This window comes from Bactrocera latifrons, unplaced genomic scaffold, assembly GCF_001853355.1.
Source record: "Bactrocera latifrons isolate USDA-ARS-PBARC rearing strain unplaced genomic scaffold, ASM185335v1 scaffold_22, whole genome shotgun sequence".
Taxonomy (NCBI): Eukaryota; Metazoa; Arthropoda; class Insecta; order Diptera; family Tephritidae; genus Bactrocera; species Bactrocera latifrons.
Window position 1 is genome coordinate 1623576 of NW_017535741.1, and position 23561 is coordinate 1647136.

Genomic DNA, 23561 nt, shown 5'->3' on the forward strand with positions numbered 1-23561 from the left:
AAAAAAAGTTACAGCTGTTCAAAAATGGGTCAAAATAATAAAAAAAATCGCTATGTTTTGAAATATTTATATAAAAAACGGCTTATCGCAATTCATAAGTCAGATAGAGAAACGGAAGTATTTTATATAAGACAGTCCCATATCGGGGCAACTATAATTTTTTTTTTGAATCAATATGGTTCGTACAATATTACAGAGATTTTAACTTTAAACTGAAAATGACTATTTCATGACTATAAGAATCATAAAATAACGGTCACATATATTTTTAAAAACTCCCACAAACCCCCACTATGAGGTATTGCACAAAAAAATACTTATATACTTGCAATATTTTCAATCAACACTCACCTGGGACTATCAGTAGACACGTGAGTACCAAACACCATCTGAGCCATGTTTCACCCGCATAAATAGCAGATGCTTTTCTCGCACAATATGTCAGCATGCCACTTGCTCTATCTTTATGCCAATTTAGAGGTTTGTGCGTTGCAAARCTGTGCTGTGCTTTATGAGCTGCTGTTGTTAGTAGCCTCGCTGGCATTTTGATATTTTAACTGCCTTTCAGTGGCCTGGAATGTTCTCGTACCTATACTTATGTGTTCTGTTCTTTTATATATAGGATTTTATAGACAATTTGTTGGCAAGCATTATTCACATATAGCTGCTCAATTGCCGGCCTTCGGAATTATTGATGCTAACAGCTGTTGAAAATGGGCTTTCGTGGGCTGAGTTGTTTGATTTGGTTTTTACTTGCGGTTTTACTGTCTAAAATCTGCACATGTTACATGAATGCTCTATAAAATGACAAGATAATGTAATAATTATGAAATCATACTAATGATTTAATAAACTTATTTATTTTCTTCAACTATAAAAACGAGTAATTTTAATAAAATATTAGTAAGTGTATAAGCGCAGATTATTGTATGATTATTTTCATATACAAAACTTCGAAGGCTTATTATCTATTAATATTATATAACGAAGATAACTAAACCCAAATAATTGTCTATAAGTGTTATTCCTTTAAACCATTCAGCAAGCTTTAAACATTATTGCTTTTCAACCACATCGACTGAAATAATCGCGTGATTATTATAGCACACTTGAAAAGTCCCACATTTTAAATTGATTGAGTTGGCCATGTGGAAGGAAAATAGAACATGAAATATTATAGCAAAGTAAATAAAAAATTGCGAAATAAAAAATATGCTTATATAAAAGAAATTCGAGCGGAAAAATCGCACAAACGTGCACTCCTACAAAGCACTCATACATTAACCCACTCAACACTCTTCATTCAATCATTGCCAAAGCATAGGCACCGAGAKTGTATAAAAAAGGGTTTGTAAACAAGCAGAGAGCAGCGGCGTTCTTCCAGGTCAAAGTGTAAAATATATATGCGTACATAAAATTGTGTGGATATGTAGATATGTATTCAATATAATAAACTAAATACATATACACTAAAGAGTAGACAAAAGGGAGCTGGAAAATACTATTTTGGGGCGCATTTGAAATAGCGTATGCTTAAATGTATGAAGGAATTTAAAGAACGCCAAAAATATGTTATATTGTCATCGTTGCTGATAAACATACTATAAAATASAGTTTTGGGCCTAATAATCGTTAACTACTATGCCTAGCAAATAAATTACGTGAATAATTGAATCCGTTTGGYTCGCACTTTCTTGTACGATATTTCATGTATTAAAAGCGCAATCGGTTATCGTCCAGATGTCTTTTAAAATTAGCAGTGTTTTAAAGAAATTGCACATTATATTTCGACCATGTTTTGAACATGAGGCTTGCATCGAGCCGTCCTAATAGGCAGTTAAGGCCCCAATAACAGTCTTACGCTTTATTTCCTCTAACAGCACTTTAATTTTATAAACGCGTATTTTTTTAACGCATGAACTGTTATTGGTTAACACAATGGCTATATTTGCTTTAGCGCCTACAAGTATGCAATACAACAAAAACAAWAAGCATGCGTTACAGGGTTAACCAAAAGATAAATATGAAGTAATACTTCATGGGGTTTTCTAATAATTTCTATAAATTTTTTCAATTGCCAGTTAATGTATTCTTATTATTTTTGTTTTTTAAAATTATTGTTTTTGATAGATTTTTCTTATTATAAAACAGTGGTATTGTTGCTTTAGACATAAGTTAGATTTAGGATATGACTGTGCTCACAATTCTATCTAAACTTTAGTAAGATTTGCTGCCGGGTATTATTTATTTTCAAAACAAAACTTAACGATATTCAAACATACAAAAATCAGAAAATATGAAACAAAAGAGGAGATATATATTCTGGTTTTGGCTGTAGAAAACAAAGAAGTAAATAACGAAAATTTTTATTTTATTTCAATAAAACGCCTTTCAAGAACCGGGTCTGACTTCTGGATGTCAAGTTTTAGTTTCTCCTAGAACAAAAATAAGGAAAACAAATTAATGTTTGTTTTATAAAATTTCTTGAGATATTTCTTTTGGGTTCGTATGGACTGCCATGTATTAAACCTCAAATATAAAAGCAAACTTTAAAATCTCATAGAAAAATAAAAATTACAGTGTTTTTTAATGTCTGGACTGAGAACTTGAGCTTGGAGCTTGCCTTTTGTTTATTGGTGTAATTACCAATTGATAATTCCTTTGGAGGTCTCATATGTGATCTAAAACTTTACTGTGAATCTAAAACAACATCCTTTCTCGCCCAAAATTTCTTTAACATTCGGAGTTTACTTTGAGAAAATAACCTTGATGTGTCATAAACCAGTGACGCTTCCCTAAATTTTAATAAAACTTACCTTTTGGATCACCCTGTTCTGTTAGCTCTATGTTCAGTGAAATTTATCGCATATAAAGTAGTTTGAAATTATCGAATATGTAAGCACATATGAAATATTTAGAATTGTTTATGCCTTAGTAGCACTTACGCTCGAGCACCTTCCCACACCTTGACGTTTTCTTCTTTTTTTCTTTATGAATGGAGTAATTTTTCTTGAAGTCATCGCAGAGAAAGTAAGGCGAACCCTTTTCAAAATTTCAACTGGCTTGATAAGTGAAAAGGATGGCAACACAGGCAAACTTAGTACAGCGTGTGTGCGCGCTTGTAATCCTATATGTAAATGTGCGGGTGAGTGTGTGCGCCACTTGTGTGCGTTGTTATAAGGAAAAAACCAAAGCGAATTATTGAAATGAGTAAAATTGTGATTTAGTGATATTTTTGCCGTTTACGCACATCCTTTCATCCGCAAAATGCCGAGTAAACAAAGCTATGAGTATGTGCCGCTTAGTGAAAACATTTACACATATATATAAGTATATTTGTATGTGTGTTAGTTCTAAGCGTGTGTGCTTAATCGTTGTTTGTATGTGCGCATACCTATGTATGTATATGTGTGCGGGAGTTGGCGAAAAATGTTTGCTGTTTGCCATAGCAAGGATCAGARTGGAATTCCTACGCACTTGCGTTCGCTGCCGCGTAAATATACAAGCGCTTAGGAGTTTAAATGTAAAAGCGTTTATAAATATCGTAGCGTATGTGCCGGCGTGGCTTCAGTGCGATGGCTAGCACATACCCAATTTCACGCTTCCTTGAAAAGAAAAGCTGCCTGTAGAGAGCGTCGTGGAATTGCAGCGTGGCGAGGGTTATGTGTCTACAAGCATAGATATATACGTATGTATATACCCATCTTTTTATATACATATGTATATGTTTGCCAAGCTTGTAGCGAAGAAGTTTCCATAGTCATGCGGAAGATGACAGTGTCGCAGGTTAGAAGTGGTCTAAGGCGTCGGAGACATGTCTTTTTGATTCGGTGATGTGACACAACATATAAGCGGCAGTTTGTGGAAGTAGCAAATTGAAATGCGTTCGTGTGTAAAACAATGAAAAACAAGTAAGGAAGAGTCAAGCTCGCTCGAAACCAAACACAAGACAAATAATATAAAATTAACCATTGAGGACTACCTTTTCATTAATTTTGACAACATTTTTGCGCTACGCTTGCATAACTATTAGGCGTACAAATAGAAAATCGCTAACTCTTCTTGATATGAGACTTTATTGTAAAGCAATCGTTACATTAAATATTTATCAAAATATTATCCACCGCTAAGCACAATATTTTCCCATCCTTCTGAAATCTTCTCAATTGCTCGTCGAAAAATTTGTTTTTCTTTTCACGCGATCCATGCGCCGATTCAATTTTTGGCTTCTTTGTAAGAACAAAAGCAAAATTTCGGCCTGGTGGTGCGTCATCCATCGGAATAAATATATATTAAAAGACCGATGCCAGAAAATGCGGCGGGTGGAGTAAGAGGTGCCATTTCAAGCTTTCAGGTATGTTTTTACGACCTTGGAAATATGTCGGCGAGCGTTCTCATATTTGCGTTTTTTTCTGAGCATCCGTTAGAGGACTCCTGTACTGGTTTCGCTTAGGTGCAGGAATTCATAGTACGACATATGCACTATGCTGGGCTGGTCCCACCATTTTGTGCGTCGATTCGTCACAATGAACGAGACTTGACGAGAGGTGTGAACSTGTTTGTTCGGCTTCGAAACGARATCGTGTCCGGAAATCGGCCAAGAAGGTTATGGCATCAGTTTTTTGGAATGCGAGGGGAATTTTGTTTGTGAATTACTCGCAAACTGGTTAAACACTTGAACGAAAAATTCAAACAAGTGCATTAATGTTCAGGGAAAGTATGCTAAATAATAAAGTGTATTTTGAATCATAAAATTGTGCTTTTCTTATCAAACGACAAAACTTATTGAACAACCAACGTGGTATCTACCAATTGTGGAGATTTTTTAATAAATTTTTTAGATAAATTATCGGTCAATAAAGTCTCTTCTGTTTCTTAATATTATAAAATCGCAATATAGTTTGAAAATTAAGCCACCTCGGAAAATAGTTTTTTTTTAGAATTCTCATTTTCTAAAAATATTCTTATATATTCCGTAATATACTCTTAACTTCCGAGGCATGCCACGATTCTCGGCATCGGAGGCTCAGCATCCGAACTTCACAAAGTGCCTGTCGCACCTTACAACAGTTTCTTTGTCGTGGAAGTGAGATTTTAATTTTACCGTTCTATGCGAAAAAGAGCAAAAAATGCCCGGGGTGGAATTTTTATCATTTTTCATTTAACTCATCCCTATGAGAAGGCWCGCCGGATATTGCTTCTGATTATATTTTGACAGTTGTTTTTATTGTCTGAGTTTTTTTTTTTAACAACAGCAGCCCCTCTAAGTAAGCGAATACAACAATACACACATACATATACATATATAGCTCCGAATGTACATTATTGCTCATACGCCCACGTCGAAAAACGCCAGCTAAAGAAATCAATTTTAAATTTCACGTTTAAAGGCAAACGTATTGTTGAGCGCCGCTGACATGACAAATATCTTTGCAATCAAAATGCTTTGAGCAACAAAAAAATAAAAAAATTTAAAAAAAAAACGTGAAAACCGGTTATTGAACTGAAGAAAAACTCACGACGATATATTTTTTTTGAACGGGATCCAGTACTAGTAATCTAGGCATAAAACCCATTTTGCAATACCAAACAATTCATAATCAAATGTAGTGTTTGTTAGTCTCTCCTCCCATTGAACATTACTTTAAAAAGCATGCAGTATTTCCTTTTGCATCTGAAACTTTAATAAATTGAAATTTTATTTGTATTAAAGATTTGCTGCTTCTGGCAGCGAGTGGAAGGAATGTGCCAACTTTGTAATTGCTGTGTTTGTCTATCCGCCGGTTTTCAGCCATATTGCAACATTTATCCATTGTTATTGCTATTTTCCTTAGCTACAGTTTAGCGCTCATTAGGCTAAATAGGCAGTGGTAGGGCCGCAGAGCAATGCACAACGACTCCATTTTTGCCCCGGAGTATTTAGAACTCACAAACGAGTGTGTGTACTTACATCAACGACAGCAGAGCTGCTCGATAGGRAAGGCAGCTAAGGCGGAACGGAAAAGTTGTCTGAGACATTTGCACTTCCATTTGCCACGCTCCACGATATCCGCCTTTCGCGTCACATACAATTTTTCGTCTTTTTTATTCATTTTTAATCACTAATTTTAGTGGGTTTGTAGTTTCCGAGCGCTCATTTGTCTACTCATTGTCAATTGTTTGTTTGTTAGTTCACGCTGCGCTTAATGAGTGTGCATTTATATACTCATTTACCAACACACACACACATGCACACGCCACAAACACTCCAGCTCTGTGTAAGCTCGAGTTATTGTGTGCATTGGACTACACATGCAGGATACCGCTGCCAATGGCCAAAGCAGTCTTGCTCGCAACGTAATTTCTTCTTTTGTCGTACTTTTTGCAACACTTTTCTGCTTTTTGGTTTTAGTTTCAACACAATTTTTTATTGTTTGCTTGTTTTGGCAGTCATCTTAATGCCAAATTTGGCAACTACAAGCCACCTATGGCGGCGTGGCGGCGCGGCCGGGTCGGTAGCTATCGAAGCGCCAACCGTTATTTGCTTCTGAACATTTTTGGATAATGCACATTCGTGTCGCCACAATGGGGTTTTATGCTTTCATTTTGCTACTTATTTTCTTGCTTACTTTTGCTTGCTGCGCCAGCGTGGCGAACGAACGGGCTAAATGTGTTTAAAACCGTCAACAAAGTGAGTGTAAATATGGACGAAAATAAGCGCCCGAACCTGCAAACACCCGCCATGTAAGTGCGCGCGCGCGGTGTTTGTGACAAACTCAAACATACTTACAGGCGCTGTATGCACACGCACACAGCTTTGGCAGAGCGTAATGCGTTGTCTGCTGCTGGCAGTTTGTGTATTTTGTCGCTGAAGGCGCTCGAGGGCCACTGGGCTGTACGCCGCTAAAAGGCCCCAGCACAAAGACAGCCAAACTATTGCTTAGCACATGTAGCTATTGGGTGTGTGTGGTTGCGCGCCTAGCGAAGTGTAAATGTGTAAGTGTGATTTAAATGGCTACAGTGGAAATATAATTAAAATGAGGATTTAAGTTGCTCGTAGTCTTGCTACTATTTCTTTCTGTTAAGACTTCTCTTTACACCAGCATTTTTCCTTATTTACAATTCTCGCCAGCGGCATAAAGATTTATTTACACTTGCATACATATCATGGTACGTAGCGTCGTATCTTTGTAAGCGTTAATTTATACTCAACTACTACAAGACAGCGTCTTAAGAAGAGAAAATGCTGAAACAGTTGCTTAAACTGTGCGGAGATAGCTATAGAATATATAGTTTTAGTTATGAACTTAGGATATTCGCGCAAAACAAATTGATGTGGGAATGGTGTGTTTGAAACATCGCGGAGGGTGATAAACGTTAGATATGGTTGTGATTTACTGGCCACTCTATGGATTAGCATTTCCAGCGTACGATTTATAAGCGGATGTGAGCTAATTATAGGAGTGTGTTACGGCATTAGGCGAAAGTGAAAGATGTTCATATAAACTATTTCAAAACAAAAAATCRTTGCTTGCACCGAAGCTTTAGAACTTTAGTCGGTCAGTTTGTATGGCAGCTATATTCTGTACTCATCCAAGCTGCACAATTTCTTCGGAGCTTGCATTACTACCTTGGGTAATAACCCATGCCGAATTGTTTGAAGATATCTCGACAACTTAACAACTTCTCCATGCAAGCACTTGATTCAGATTATTCAGTTTTTATGACAGCTGCATGCTATAGAGGTCCAATATCGGCCATTCGGACAAATAAGCAGTTTCTTGATTTGAAAACCGAGGGGCTAATTGCAGATATTGGACAAATGGATGAACATGGGTAAATAGATCATTTTACACATTTATGTATATAAACTTAACAGGGTATCCTATATTTTCTTATGGCTGTTACAAACATCGTGCCAAATTTAATATACATATTCTCTGTTAAGGGTATAAATATTATTGACATTGCCATAGGCATCAAAGAAATGATGCATAATAAAAGTTGTTAGCCTCATATACTAACTGATCAAATTTGACTGACCGGATTGACAAAAAACAAAAAATATATTTATACATGTTTTATTAAAACTCTTTGGCTCCTACTAATACTAATGTATCAATTAATTTATCATACACTTATTATAAGCCTCGGTTTGGCATGTCYTTGGTGCCTTCACTCAATTTTGTGTTCTTCGGTTCAGATCAGTTTTGGAGCCCCATTCTCTAGACTGTTGAAAACTTTATACACAAAATTCATTAACCCATGTCTTTTCACTAGCCATGATGCATTGGTTTGCCATATCACGATGGAAATGTATCCGTCCAACAAAGGATCAATATTTACTACCGCAATTTGGAGTCAGTGGATGCATCTTTAAGAGCGCTACGTCCAATTTATTGTCGTCATAATCGTCCTGCCAGATCAAGAATTGAATGTCTAGTGGAAAAAATTKAATCCGCAGGCATAGTACAAAATGTTTCGCTAGCGCATCAATTGAGGAAGACCCAAATCAGACTCTTGCACGGCGTTCTCAAGCGTTGGGCATCTTTGTGACGTCGTTATGGAGAATTTTGCGAAAAGATCTTGGCCTACATCCTTAAAAGATCAATCTGAAGCCGCTTGACCACCAAAAGCGTCGTACGTTCGTAAATTGGGCTGAGAAACAGCTTGAAATCGAAAAATCATCTTCTACCATGAGGCAGACCGTGTGGATTACACGTACTCACGAGTCACCACTACATTGCGAAAAAATTACGGTTTGATGTGCTTAATGAGCCAGCGGTGTCATTGCCGTAGTTCTTCTGTGATGATCAAGCCTATCAGATTACTGTGAATGGGAATCGCTACCGCTCAAAATAAACGAATATTTTTGGCCCGAATTGGATGATRTGGACTTGCACAATATGTGTGTCCAACCGGACGGCACCGCAAGCCACACAGCCAATGTCACAATCGATTTACTGAAAACCAGGTTTGGTGAACGGATTATCTCACGAAATGGATCTATCAATTGGCCGACTTGGTCGTGTGATTTGACGCCGTTAGACTATTCCCTGTGGGGTTATGTGAAGTTTATGGTATATGTCAATAAGCCAACGACGACTTATGTACTTCATACGAATATCGAATATTTATGCTTAAAAATCGTCGAAAATTGGGCTCAGCGTCTGATCTTTATCGCTACGATTATATTCAATAAAAAAAAAATATTTATAGCGACTTTATTGAAAATCCCGTAATTATATAATTCTTCGCTATGAAGCTAAATGGTTATCCCAGCTAGCCACTCAAAGAGCTTATAACAACAAAAATATACGAAATTCTTCCATTTAAGATTTTGGAGTTTATGAAATTTAAAATCGATTTTTTCAGCAGTCTTCTCCACAAACCACTGTACGTTCGCAGAACATCCGCTTCTTGAAATCAATTCGAACTATCTGCATCTCAAACGAGATAACATTTGTTTAWCGCATATTTACCGTTTTATTGCCTATTCTCATATCATTTGCTACTTTATTCATCGGCTGACAAAAAAGCGGCAATGTCAACACATCAACGCTGACCACAAAGAAGACCGTTATATTGAAGTTGTAGCGGCAGAATGCGAGGACCAAGGCAAAAAGCAACACAAAATAAAAAAAAAAATGCGCAGATAAAATGCAGTTGGAGCTAGATAGTTGGCACTGCCTCGAACAGACGCCGAGCAGCAGTAAACAACAATATTTATATTTGTAAGCACATATACATACATACATATAGAGATACACTCTATAACACAATAAAGAGCGAAATTGACGCTTTGCTGCACCAAGCACATACTGGAAGACACTTCGAAGGATGCCACCACAGGCAGGCAGCAATCTGCCTTTTCACTGCATCTGATCTTTTCTCACTCAGCCGAGCGGCTTCCTGCTTGCCACAATATGTGTTGCTGTTGCCAATCTTCCATGCCATTGCGTTTACAGTAAGTGCAGCWCTTATTAAATACACATATACACATACAGGCAGCTCGTCTAGCGTACAGCAGCATAAAGATAAATAGCTGCCGATAATGTGGCAAGTATAGCGAAGATGTGTTCACAGACATTTGTGTGTGTGTGTGCTTCGCATATGTGCACAGTTTTTTTTGTCTCCCTGCGGTTGCACTTCGTCTACTTACAGTTGCAATTTGCGGTTTATTGGTGCGGTAGGTTCGCTAGACTTTTTAGATATGGTTGGCTGCCGAAGATATGACTTGATTTTGGTTACATAATTTTGAAAGGTTAAGTACTGCAGATTTGGTTTTGAAAAGATCTACTTATTTGGAATAAAGTGACTTATAAAAGAGTAGTTGGTGGTATCAGGACGAGTCTAACTATACAATGCAATTTTCTTGCAACATACATAGTACAATAGTTACCTAACGGTTGTACGTATCACCTAGAACAAAGCGAGATAGACAAATGTATTCATATATAAAAGATCAGTACGGCGAGAAAAACTGAAATCCGAGTGACTGTCTCTCTGTCTCTCTGTCCGTCAATGAACGATAACTTGGGTATCGCATAAATGCAATAACTAAAATCGTCGACCAAAACGTTGCTTTTTTGCTCATTATAATAAAAATAAAAAAATAACAATTAGTTGAAGTTTGATAAGAAATACACAAATACTTTTTCGACCACCAAACCAATTAATATTATATGTATAACATATTTTTTATTCCCAAAAATCGCTTTTCTAAGCCTTCACACAAGTTCTCCCACTTCACATAACTGTTGACCAATTCCTGTGATTGACTTTTTGRTTTGCCATTTTCAGCTCTTCATTTAAAATATAAAGAAAATGATGCACCTCCACCTTCAGTATGGATTGTTTTTTACTCATGGCTGCTAAGTCTCACCAATTTTAACAAATTAGTCAACCTGAAACTGCGCCAACTTGATGACCTTGTGTCTTCAATTTCCAACTCCTGCAGCGGCGACCACTTGCCGTGCGCTACGAAGCCAATTTGACAAAGGAAACATTACGTGTAACTAATTAGCAATTGCGTTTAAGCAGTGCCGCCAGTTTGCATTAATTAACATTAATGAATTAATGGCTTTTAAATTTGTAGTTAAATTATTTAAACGATGTGGATTTCCTCCTTTGCTGCGTGCACAAATGCCGGCGGGTGTGCTACCAACGGATTAGCGCAGTTTGGCTATGCAGCTCAAGGTCTATTTTATTTGTGTTTTAGCAACCTCCTAATTGTACGAAAAATATGTTCCTTTTGTCGGTATTGTATTTGTTTTTGGTCTCGTTTAATTAAAAGCTTTGTTTTATTGCATTCGCAGGTAATTGCGACGCCGCTGTGTGTCTAAAGTGCAACCTGGAAACCTTGCATTTGACGCAAGCAGTTCCACACACTTAGCTGGTTGTACAACAAAGGAAATTAATTAAATTTCGCGAAATAGCAAAAAGCAGCGCAAGGTGAATTGTAAGCGCATACGCTCAGAGCATAGGCAGAGCACTTTATTAGAACGGAGTTGCCYGTACGCGCACTTCTTGGCGACTTCGGCTGTGATACAATTACGATTTGACGGCCAGTTTGGTTAGGTCGTTTGTATTGTGAAGTGATTGTAATGAGAATGAATTTCTGTATATGCGTAAARGCCGCTGTTAATTTATGCGCTGTCACTTAAATTGTTATAAAGTGAGCGCCAGCTACTAAGCCAGCATTAAGCGTTGCGCGTGTGCCACACACCCGGGCATTGAAACGCTAATTTAACTAGTGCCGGAACCACGCAACCGTTAACTACACACTGCACCGACACATTCGACTGTTAATAGCCAAGAGCAATCGCCGGCAACGAGCTTGTGAGTATGCAGATGCGTTCGAGCTCGCCTGCCCTTCAAAGCATCTACATTTGGCTCCGTGGCGTAGCAGCGAAGTGGGAAGCCGGGAATTGGAATAACAAGAAACTCATTACAAACGCGTTGCTGTTACGCAATTAAAACTTTCATTAAAATAATTAAAATTGAAACAACATACTAAAATGTACGTCCGCTAACATACGAACATGTATGGCAAGTGCGCATGCAAAATCCGTTGGAAAGTGCGCTATGTCTGCTGCCAAGTGAATAAGTGAATGCAGCAAAGTTGCAAATAAACGCGAAAATCGCTGTTTATAACCGAATGAAACAAAAGTAGAATTACAGTTGAATAAAATATTGTTAACAGGAATAATCAAGTATTTACAACAACGACGCAGAGCACATTAAAACTCGTAATCACGTTACTCTTCATGTACCGTTGCTCCCGTGAGACGCGGCTGTACTCTGCAGCATGCATGTGGCCACAGAGCATAACGGTGATCGTGTTGCCGCTAAGTTTATAGTTCTAAATATATGTATATGTATGTATATAGACTAGGAAAAAATTACTTGATGCGGAATTTCCACAAATTTTTCACATATTCCGTATATCGTTGTCCATTCAATGACCTACCAATCTTTTGATATCATCAAAAATACAATTTTTCAGAGCAAAAACGTCCAAAACTTTTGGTTACTTTAAATTGTTTTAACACCGCCATTTGGTCAATTAAGATTTTTCTGACACTAGCTTATTGTTCGGACAGTATGTACTGGTTGAGAATTGTTTTAGGTTTCATCAACGGAGAAAGTTAAAAACAAAGCAGTAATGGTGGCAGTCCGATAATGCGGAAAATTTTAATTTTTTTTTAATATTACTGTGAATTTTTAAAAGTCTATAAATATACTCTTAAGAAAAAAAGGATACAAATATTACTTTTTAATCGAATTCCTACTAAACTAAATATGAAAACTTCTCAGAATTATCCGCAAAGCTTTATTCAAGCTTTACAATTTTGTATTTGGCAATACAACTAAAGGGGGAAAAGAGCATCGAACAATGATGGAAGCACTAGCGTTCGTAAATAATATCCGACACGCAACGCCGCAACACGAAAATATCTTCTTAATCTGTACACTTTTAAAGCATTCGTGATACCAACATGAAGCAGAAAACATGATAAATGCAAAWGTTATGAGCTTTTGAAAAATAAATCGACTTTTGGCCCTTTTTTACAATTATTTTTTTAAATAAATATTTTTGCGAAATTCTATTAAAACGGTTGCACAAAATCCTTTAGGACTTCCATCACCTAGAAAAAGGTGGTTTCGAGAACAACCTAGCCGCGGCAGCGGACTATGACTCTTATCACCGCTATACAAACGGCCGCTAAGTTTCGAAAGTTAACAAATGCCAGGTAAAATTTTGAGAGTATATTCTTGAAACATGTACTATATATATCTATTTCAATACGCACACACCTAAAACGCGAATTTTTGAATCTAGCACAATAAAAATCCCCTAAAGTCGCTAATATATTGATCTGAACATATTTATACACTATGCATTTTATATAAAATATTATAATTATATATACATATTTATTATATGCTTATCTCATCAATAATATATAAAATATTTATTTTTCATACCCAAAAAAATAACAAAAATAACGTACACTTGCTTAAAATTAGACCAATACAATTTTTCTGCATATTCCGTAATTAGTTTTTGGATATTTACCAAATATCAAAGATTTCAAAAGTYATGAAATTGAAATCATGCTAAATACTTGTGGCTCACATAACTAAAAGATACCAAATGTATCCGAAACTGAACTAAAAAGAAGAAATAGATCAACTTATGCTGAACTGAAGCTAAAATACCCTACTTATCAAATGACACATTTCTTGGAGATATMTTGTCAAACAAAAAAGTTTTCCATATRAGAACTTARTTTTGATAGGCCAGTTTGMAGGGTAGATATAATTATAGTCGGCTCCGACAAATAAGCGGCTCCTTGCGGAAAAACAGTATGCGTGCAAAATTGTAGATCGATATATCACAAAGGCTTATTCGCTTATATACATAGGTACGTGCAAACAGACGGGCGGGCAGACAGATAGAAATGGCTTAATCAACACAACTCGTCGCGGGATCTTTATATATTGTACATATTTTACCTTGTCCGGTGCTGGAAAACTTAATATACTCTGTTTAATGTATATAAATAATAATATAATAATAAAAAATAGTAAGACTTTTTTCATAATTTAAAAATTCCTAATTTATTGTACGAAATTTATGTCGTCCCTGCAAAATAATATAATAATATAAATTAAATATTGTGAAAGAAAATGTCTACAAACATACAAACAGGGTTGTCGAAAACACACAACTTTTCCAACACAATAGGAGATCTTTCGGCATTTGTACTATATATGGATATTTACAACATATACAGATATGTATGTCTATATATACATATATTTTGGTAAAACACATTTGCMTTGAACAATCAAAATATTGGCGCATAAGTGCCCGTGCATGACMACTAATCGTATATTTGCTCCAAATGAGCTACTTCAGTCAAAGTATGCCGGCGACCTGAGATTGATTTTTACAAATCGAGCTGCTGTTAAGGACTACCAACCAGGAAATGAAGAAAGGACGTACACAAGTTCAGAGTTATGGAAACATGTGGTCTCGACCCTCCTACCAAACATTTTGRGAATAAAAGTGGGTCATAGGAGTGTCTTAAGCAGTAGCACTTTAAGTCCATTTCTCTTYTTATACATATATATGAACAACCAACCACACATTGAGTTCCCTCAAATTGTTTACAACAACCCATACTTCGCATGGGATAAGTACACTTTTATGACCGCATAAGTAGCCAATCCAAGGTATGTACTTGTGTGTTCACACACCGTACACACATGGCTATACTGAAGGAATTCCTTTCTTAAGCACGCTCCTTCAGTTTTGCTTTTATTGCAGCGCTGTYGTGGGCCGAGACTGTTGTTGACATTTCTTAGTATTTTTGTGTGTTTATATTGCGAGTTATTTTCGGACAAAACAGCTCGTTTGCTGAGTTACCAGCCAGTCTGATTAAAGGGGGTGCGGGCATGTTGGCAACAAAACTTCAATAGAAAAGAAATGTCAGATATAATCATTTACCTCGGATGAAAGGCGATGAGAAGAAATGTAAGAAATTCCAGTAAATCTTAAAAGTACCCATTTTGGGGCAGTCAAAATTTATTTAATAAAAATTTCCATTGTATAGGTCTAGGAAATAGGAAAAACTAATTAAATTTGGTATAAATTGAGATATAATATAGTCGCTTTAGTGCAAAAGATCTTTAGAAAGGGTATTTATACAGTACGTGCAACAAGAAAGCAATCAGCTTTTTCAAATAAAATATTTTGAATATGATAGAGCTTGACTTTCAAAAAACTCTTGACTTAATGACCAATTTAGACCTAAAATCCAATTGCAGATAGTATGTACTTAAATGCCGAAAATAGCCATTTATACGCTTTAGTCGCAAAAACATATTTTAGAAATGAGTTCCCTATATACGAAAGGTTTTGAAGTAATATTTCTTTGTTCCCATTCAAAAKATCCCAAGACATCTTATAACCATTTTGCACAGCGTCAATTAAACTAGCTTTGCTCGATTAAAGCGCTAATRTAGATCCMTTAGCCATACACAATAAAAATCGTATTTTACTACATTMATTCCTAWTCGAATTGAAATCGAGTTRAAACTGGAATGCAAGTCGGCGGGTTGTTGTTYWCACTGTAAATTTTGCAATGCTAACTCTACGGTTGTTGTACAGGCTATAGACWTGATTGTGTGCATTGGTAAAACAGCAATCAGCTGATGAATTTAAATTATTAGAAAAAAAATCAAAATGAAGAATATAAGTTAATAACACCTGATCGATAATCGAGTCCTGGGTTGTGCGAAAGACAAAAACTGGTTTCTCAATTATAATCTTAATGTACTAAATTAATGTGGCTGTGCGAAACTTGAGTGCTCGCAAATACTCAAAAAAGTATAAGCCGTTTGTCCAACACTCGAACCAACATTTTTTGGTGCACAAAAAAGTAGACAACTTGCCGAATCGTGGCATTTACAGAACTCGCTCAGAACGGGACAAATTGCTTATAAGAATAATTTTCGAATCTAATCCATTTATAACCTTGAAAGCAAAACAAAAATTTATCCGAAAGAACATAGGTGTGACTCTTGATACAATAACAAACTGCTTCGCGGAATTTCGGAACCAATATCCAGAATTACAAAAAAAAAAATAAATAAAAAATAAATAAACGTCCAGAGCGGTCAGCCGAATATGTGGTTGATGACTGGAGGCAAGTGGTGTATGCTTGGTCCACTAAAAGCGGTAAGATACTCCAGCGAACATTAAAACATCCAAGGAAAGCTAAGGTTTAGGTATGCTTTAAAAAACAAAGATTTGATAAAATAATCATGTACGTCGTGGACCTCTGACGTAAACAGTGTGTGTTTTGGGTTGAACAGCCGGTATTGGTATTGGGTTCTTCATGAGGGCAACGGCCCAAAACATCGGAGGAGCTGTGCAGCAGCTGGAAAGAAGAAAACGAGATAGCCTCATTTAATTAGCCCTCACAGTCGGCAGATAGGGACCCGATTGAAAAAGTTTGTGCACTTATAAAGTTGAAACTATGCGGAAAAAATATACGATTAATAAACCAATTAAAACAGAATATTAGGGCAGATTGGCGGATTTTTGTACAGTTATATGCTTAAAARTTTGTCGATAGTACGCACGACCGTAGTAATCAAGTTAAAAAAATGCTGGTGACTAGATACCTCATTAATATATTGGGTAGTCGAAAAAGTATTGTCGTATTTCTAATCAAACTTGAACTTATTTTTTTTTTTTTTTTATTTATAATGAACAGAAAAAGTTACACTTTGGTGGACCACTTTTGGTCATTTTTCCGCTTGAGACATTATTTCATTAGTGTAATTCTAAATTTCGAAATTTCCAGAACGGAAGCAAGCGAACAATTTTGTGCTACAMCAACTGATGCAGCATCGTCTCCGCAAACTTTACAAATTTCGTTGGTGGCTCGCGTGGCATTCTTCCCTTTTTTATAAAACAAACTTCAAAATATAGCGAATTTCTTCATTATTTTCACTCCACTTTGAACAGCTGTAACTTTTTTTCAACTTCCAACAAACTTCACRCAGATAAACGACTGCAACGGCATCTATTGGCAAAATACGAAAAGACTTTTTCGACTRATCAATATTAGAATMATGTTATTTTTAAAATATTCTTGGTTCTACACATACTGAACTATGCAAATTCTTCTAAGATGAATAGTTTTTACATTATAATGGAAACCTGAAAACCATATTTCGACCACTTCGTGCTCCTACTACATCAACATTTATTGAGTAAACCAAAACATGCAAAAAAGTTAAGTGAGAAAACTGACGCTTTCTCCTGGTGAGTGAAAATTTAATATTATAATTTTGCAATTTTCCAAGTAAATCACTCAGTAACCACATTGAATAGCGATGGTTTTTATATACGCATACCCACGCACACATGCACCGTTATATACAAATATGTTTATATAGATGCGGTAAAAGATTGAACCATGTGATGTAAAAACCAAGCCAATGACTGGARATTACTAGCTGAAAACAAACTAGTCCGAAATCACTTATATAGAACTGCAATTTCTAGGCTGGAAAAGACCACATGCGAAGTAGACCGAATTGAAACTAGCATATTGCTGACTCAAATCCGGCAGTTGTTATCTCGTAAGACGTCGCCTTTCTATTACAGAATAAATACAGTACTTTTGGAAAAAATTGGTTAATTAGTTGAGCTTGCAACTGAAACCAGTTGACCAGTTGTAGTATAATTTACAACTAGTTCACCTCACTGGAGGCTCATTATGTTGCAATGTATACTTTCTGACAGCTCCAGTTACTTTAGAGCTTACAATTACTTGATGTCGCCTGTGAAATCTAAAGCCACCGACACAATAGCAAAATAGAGCCTTAACACACACGACACCAGTGTGTGTAACTGGCAACTTGCTACGCTCACACAAACGCAACACGCACTTAGGTAAGCGCTTTTCTATGGTTAGATCCGCCAGTAGCCGGCATGGCGATCCAGCCTGTACTCTGTTGCATTCTATGTGATTAATGTTTTTGTTGTTAATAGTGCTGCATGCTTAAGTGTGTGCAAAATTTTTCTACAGCTTTTGTCGTCAGCCGAAGCGCATATWCTCGTACAGCGCCGTGCCGTTGCTGGTGACAAAGTGCAGTGACGTGTGAAATGGCGCCAACACATACKTATAGTCGAAGCCTTTCTAATGTTGTTACGCAACACGAAGTGTAGTCGTGGCACAAAAGAAGTTATTCAAGGTTTTCTCCAACTACTTTCGAGTACCCTATGGAAATGTGGTTGTGAGGAAAAATTAGTGAAAGTGCTTTTCCACACGGTGCTACTGCCACCTCATAAAAATGCAGCGTTGGCGGATAGTCGGTATTCAATTCTCAGTGGTGCTTCATGTTAACGTTAATTTATATTATATATATTGAAATATTATATTGTTTTATAAAAATAAAATTTTTGCAATAAAAAAATTATTCATGAAAAGCGCATGAAAAAATGTTGAATTAACTTATGAAGGTTTATGGTCGAAACTACTTGTTTTGTGGTGTTTGAGATRTCATTAAGTTCTTCTTAACCAATTAACTTGATAATTGATAAAAAATTGAAACAATTTAGAAAATTTCAATTTTAAATTTTTCGGGAAACTTTATCGCCCTTTCTTCGTGKTTTTATTCGTGAGTCTCAAAGGACGTCAGCGAAACAAACTTTTAGCTAAGCGCCACAACATAAAGTTGTCATGGTCAACTTTTGATTGATGCGGAACAATACTAGTTTTCATGTAGTCTATATTATATGTGTATGTATATGTAAACATCACTAGAATCATATTACTATCAAATTTTTCAACCGAAGAAGAGAGTTGAGATCTGAGTTAACCTTGGCAAAACCCAACCACTTAAAAAGYTGTGTAGTGACAGTAAATTCTTAAATTATACACATGTCGAACAAATATGTGTCAAAGATGAAAAATAAAGAAGTGAAAATACTTATAGAAGAGTTGAGTTCCTCAATAACAAAAGTGATGACAACGARTTGGTTGAAAAAACGAAGGAAAATCGAAGACCAACCCTCGGCGGGTTCGACAGCAGAAGGGTAAAAGCAACAAAACTTTTTCAAGAAAAACACTTTTACAGTAATATGCAGAAAACTGCACACCCATACACATATAAACAACATACAAACACACATACCCACCTACATACTAACTCGTCACTCGCTTGCTCTTTACAGTTATTATAAAATTGTAGCATAAGTAGTGCTGTTAAGGGCGTAGAGCGATCATTTGGMGTAGGAAGGAAAAATATCATTGTGTGCGACCAAGTGTGGCCAAGTGTTGGCAACAAATGTGCTTGTAGCTGTAACGTGCGCATTTATAAGTGGGAGTGCAAATAAATAGGGAAGTATTTTACACTTTTCTACTACGGAGTACACTGCTTGGCATTGCTTACTTACAATCCATCTATCTTGGAACTCACTGCAGGAACCCAATCATATAAAAATACATACATACATATGTATATCAAACCGTATTTATCTGTAGTATATAGCATACATATTTACATGGACATGCAAACACACACACAATCATTTGATGCAAAGAAATTTACTCATTGATGCCTGAACATTAGCTAAACATAAATTTCACAGACGACTGAGCGTCAATTGAGGCGTTCAATCTAATGCATGTTCACACTCGGTCTGGAGAAAAGTAGCAACAGAGGGCGTTGATAATGTAAGATGCATATGCTACAAAATATTCAAACCTCTTTACGCATGCATACATTCACACATATATCGAGTGATATTGGCGACAATCAATTGCGTACAAGTGCACGGATTTTTAAGTAGTTGGATCTTGGGACTCTTGGAAATATACGCAGATTTTATGAATAGAAGAGCTTGAGTATAAGTGTTGCATTCATGAGTACATGCTACACTTGTACCAATGTGGTGATTTCGACTTGCAAGATGAAGAACGTACTAAATGGCCAAAAAAAAKTGTAAACAAGAAGAGGAACTGGAAGCATTACTCCATGAGGAGTTGCTAAAGTAGATATTAACATACAAGTATAAAGTGTTTAGGAGCAGCCGGATATTTTCAAAAGTAATCGAATTGGGTGCCATATGAATTAAAGTGAAATTACGTTGAAAGACGCACCCGAAATAATACTTGAAGGTCACAAGAAAAAGTTCTTATCAAATCAGGCTGCCATAAAACCATATAACCAATATATAACCATTTTATACCCAAAAATATAACCATTATATAACCGAAACTTAAATTTTGTTTTATTATTATAACGTTTTGCTTCGCCTGTAAACGTATGAAAAGTGATGCTACGTATTTTAGGAAAAAAAACRTATGTGAAATTTAGCCAAATCAACCTTAACCTCTGTAAGCTCTCTATCGACAAAGGCTCAGAAATTGAGACTAGACGAGACAATAGTTGTCCATCTTAACTACTGTCGGTCTCGTATTCCCAGACTGCTTAAAAACAGCTCTTGGCAAATTTTGTCTCACTCTCCTTATAGCCCACATTTTACCTCTTCTAACCACCGGTCGAAAACAAGTCAAGCTCTGTTTTTTTTTTTTTTTCTTTTATAAGAATAAGCTATTAAAACGCAGAATTTCATTCTCTGCCCTTCGCGTTCGTTGAGCATTATAATACTTATTACAACATCTTTTATGTGGCCGACAAACCTTATTAGCGAAATAAAACTGACAGGAGAAAAGCGTCCCTTAATAAAATAAAAATATAAAAGACAGCAACGAAATGTGTAAAACTGCTGGACTTTTGAAAAATTCAAGGCAAAAGCAAAAAAATAAAAAAATGAAAATAAAATTTCCGTTAAATTTAATTTGCATGGTTTTAGGCGTAAAACCTTGTCGGCAAATTCACTTAGGCGGCGGCGATATTGTATTCACATTTAACGCCGCAACGCCTGCCTCCAACGCTCTGCTTGGCATTTTGGGCCAACTTAAGACACTTTATTGCTTTTACTGCTTCTGCCTGCTTTTCTTTGTTTTATTTATTTCGTGCTTTTTCCTTGATTTTAATCGCGGAACACGACCAATGGCGRTGAAATGTCTGTCGCTTTGTGCTCAGAGAAACAATTTGTGCGTACTTAAGGCGCCTATCGATAATCGGAGTGGACGCAGATACGCTTTTTACTTCACGGCAAATATTTGGCCACATATTTAATTGAAAATAAGTGATCTTCAGTGGCCAACATGTAAAATGTGTTGTAGTTGCCCCATAGTTGTTAGGGGATATCGGCTCAATGTTTTMTTTTTTATCGGGCAGTGAATTTGGTGTGATATTAAGGCTTTTAAGGCTGGTTTTTCAGAATTAAATATGAGTGTTTTCCGTATTATTATATGCATACATGCATATATGTATTTCGCATATCAGTGTCTATCAACAAAAAGATGATTTTCTTCTGCAAAATATATTTTTAGAAGATATGGTTTAAAAAATGTTGCTCCACAATGAATGTTCAAAGTTTGTCTTCGACATACCAAACATTCGAGCTGGTACATAACCTGAGTTCCTTGGAATATTACTAGTCTCCATTACACGACAGTAATCACTAGCGGTCACATACATGTACTGCATTTGTACGTAACATATACGAATAAATTCGTGTGCACGTAGCTCTCCCGTACGTATGAGTAATATTTAAGCAAAAGCGCAAAATAACAGTACATTTCATTAGTCATAAAAAGCGAAAAGGCTACTAAAAGCTCAATTTAGAAAGGCACTGCATGGCAARACCAATAAAAAGGTCCACTGTAAACAGATAAAAACTCATAAAAATTGTGCTTTAAATGCGTATTTGTTGTGATGAATAAATGCGTCAGACGGACGAAAATAAATTTCACTTGGTTATGTGGGAATTGGTAAAATAGAACAAGAAATAATGTTAAGTTCAGCATTATCTATTATAGCCTTTACAAATTAAAAAAATCCATACAAAAACCAAATTTCGATCGTTCAGTTTGTATRKCAAGCTATATGCTATAGTGATTCGATCTGAAAAATTTTTTCGGATATTGCATCACTGGCTTAGACAGTAATCCGTGCTAAATTTTGTGAAGATATCSCGTCAAATGATAAAGTTCTCAATGCATACATGAAAAATATACATATGAAATATTGTCTATATAACTACTTTACAGGGTTTGTGGCAATTCATTCTGGATGTTACAAACGTCGTAGAAAACTTAATATACTTTGTTCGGGTATACAAATTTAACAAAGAGGTTACCCAACCAAATGGAAGGGACGAAGTGAGCGGTTTTATATAAATAGTAAGGCGACATTTGAGTTATGAAAAATATTACTTGCTGTGAAAAAGTTATTGAGAGTAATCCAGATATGGTTATTTAATCAAAAATCAATATATACGAATAGATATTGTATACACAAGCGTATATGCCAATTCGCAAATGGTTCTTTAGGCTCATTATACTATTGTGCATGTTATTTTTACCAATTTTTCATAATATAATAAATAAAGGCTATAAAAGTACAGTCATAACAAAGTTTATGCAAACAAATTATAACGAAGGRCATAACTAACAAACAAACTACTTCGACTGGTTTTTGTCTTTTATGTAAATATATACACGAGTATTTCTCCATAAAGCAAGCGACTTCGCTTTACTTGAAAACACGCATTAACTGCTGAAATTCTTGACTCGCGGCTTTCGTATCATAAAAGAATTTACTGGCGACATTTGCCTCGTGGCATTCACTGTTTATGTAAATATGTCTTCAGTGTAATAATAATAATTACTTTAAAAAATTTGAATTTAAATGCGATACAACAAGGCGTGTAGAGAAAGTGTGACTTTAAGTGCACTATTTTGCTTTGATTCAAGTTTTCATATAAGCCAATTTTAAAAATAAATAACAGAACTAAAATGAATTTGAATAAAAATGCTTTCTAGGATTTATTAAATATACTTTTGGAAGAAAAATTGTTAATAAATTCCTCGGGTAAGTGACATTTCAAAAGAAAAAAGTATTTTGCTCCATAATTACTAAGCCAAATATGAGAGAGGTCTTACAGCTAATTTATTTACAGCAGCTGCTTAAGTCGGTACACTTCAGTAGGGCGTTGCCATTTTTACAATAGACAAAAATATCGAGCAAAGACTTTCTCTCAAATTTTGTATTTCAAACCAAATTTTGTCTCCGGAATCGTTGCGAATGTTGGAAAAGCCTTACAGTGATTCAGTTATATCAAAAACACAAGTTCACGAGTGGCACAAAACCTTCACATAAGGTCGAGAGATCGTTGAAGACATGCCTCGTTCTGGATGACGACCTCTTCAACTGATGAAAATATTAAAGATAAAAAAAAAACGAACCAAAACCATAGAAACCACTCAAAACTCAAGGCGATGTTCATTGTTTTTCTCGATATTCTTAATTTAGGTATCATAAAAATTTGTTCCCGAGAGACTGACGGTCAATAAGGAGTTCTATTTGGTCGTATTGAAGTGAGAACATTCGTCGAAAACGGTCGGAATTGTGGAAGA

General features: G+C 35.9%; 1 protein-coding gene across 2 annotated transcripts in view; it reads right to left on the reverse strand.

The window, feature by feature from the left end:
- The window catches only part of LOC108968548, a gene marked incomplete at its 3' end in the record, with an annotated part of 101720 nt that overhangs the window by 74470 nt on the left and 3689 nt on the right, over positions 1–23561 (reverse strand). The window contains 1 exon segment of one of the 2 annotated variants that reach the window (XM_018932643.1): positions 352–567. Coding sequence (XP_018788188.1) covers positions 352–544 — 193 coding nt within the window. The 5' untranslated portion in view covers positions 545–567. 2 annotated transcript variants of the gene reach the window in all.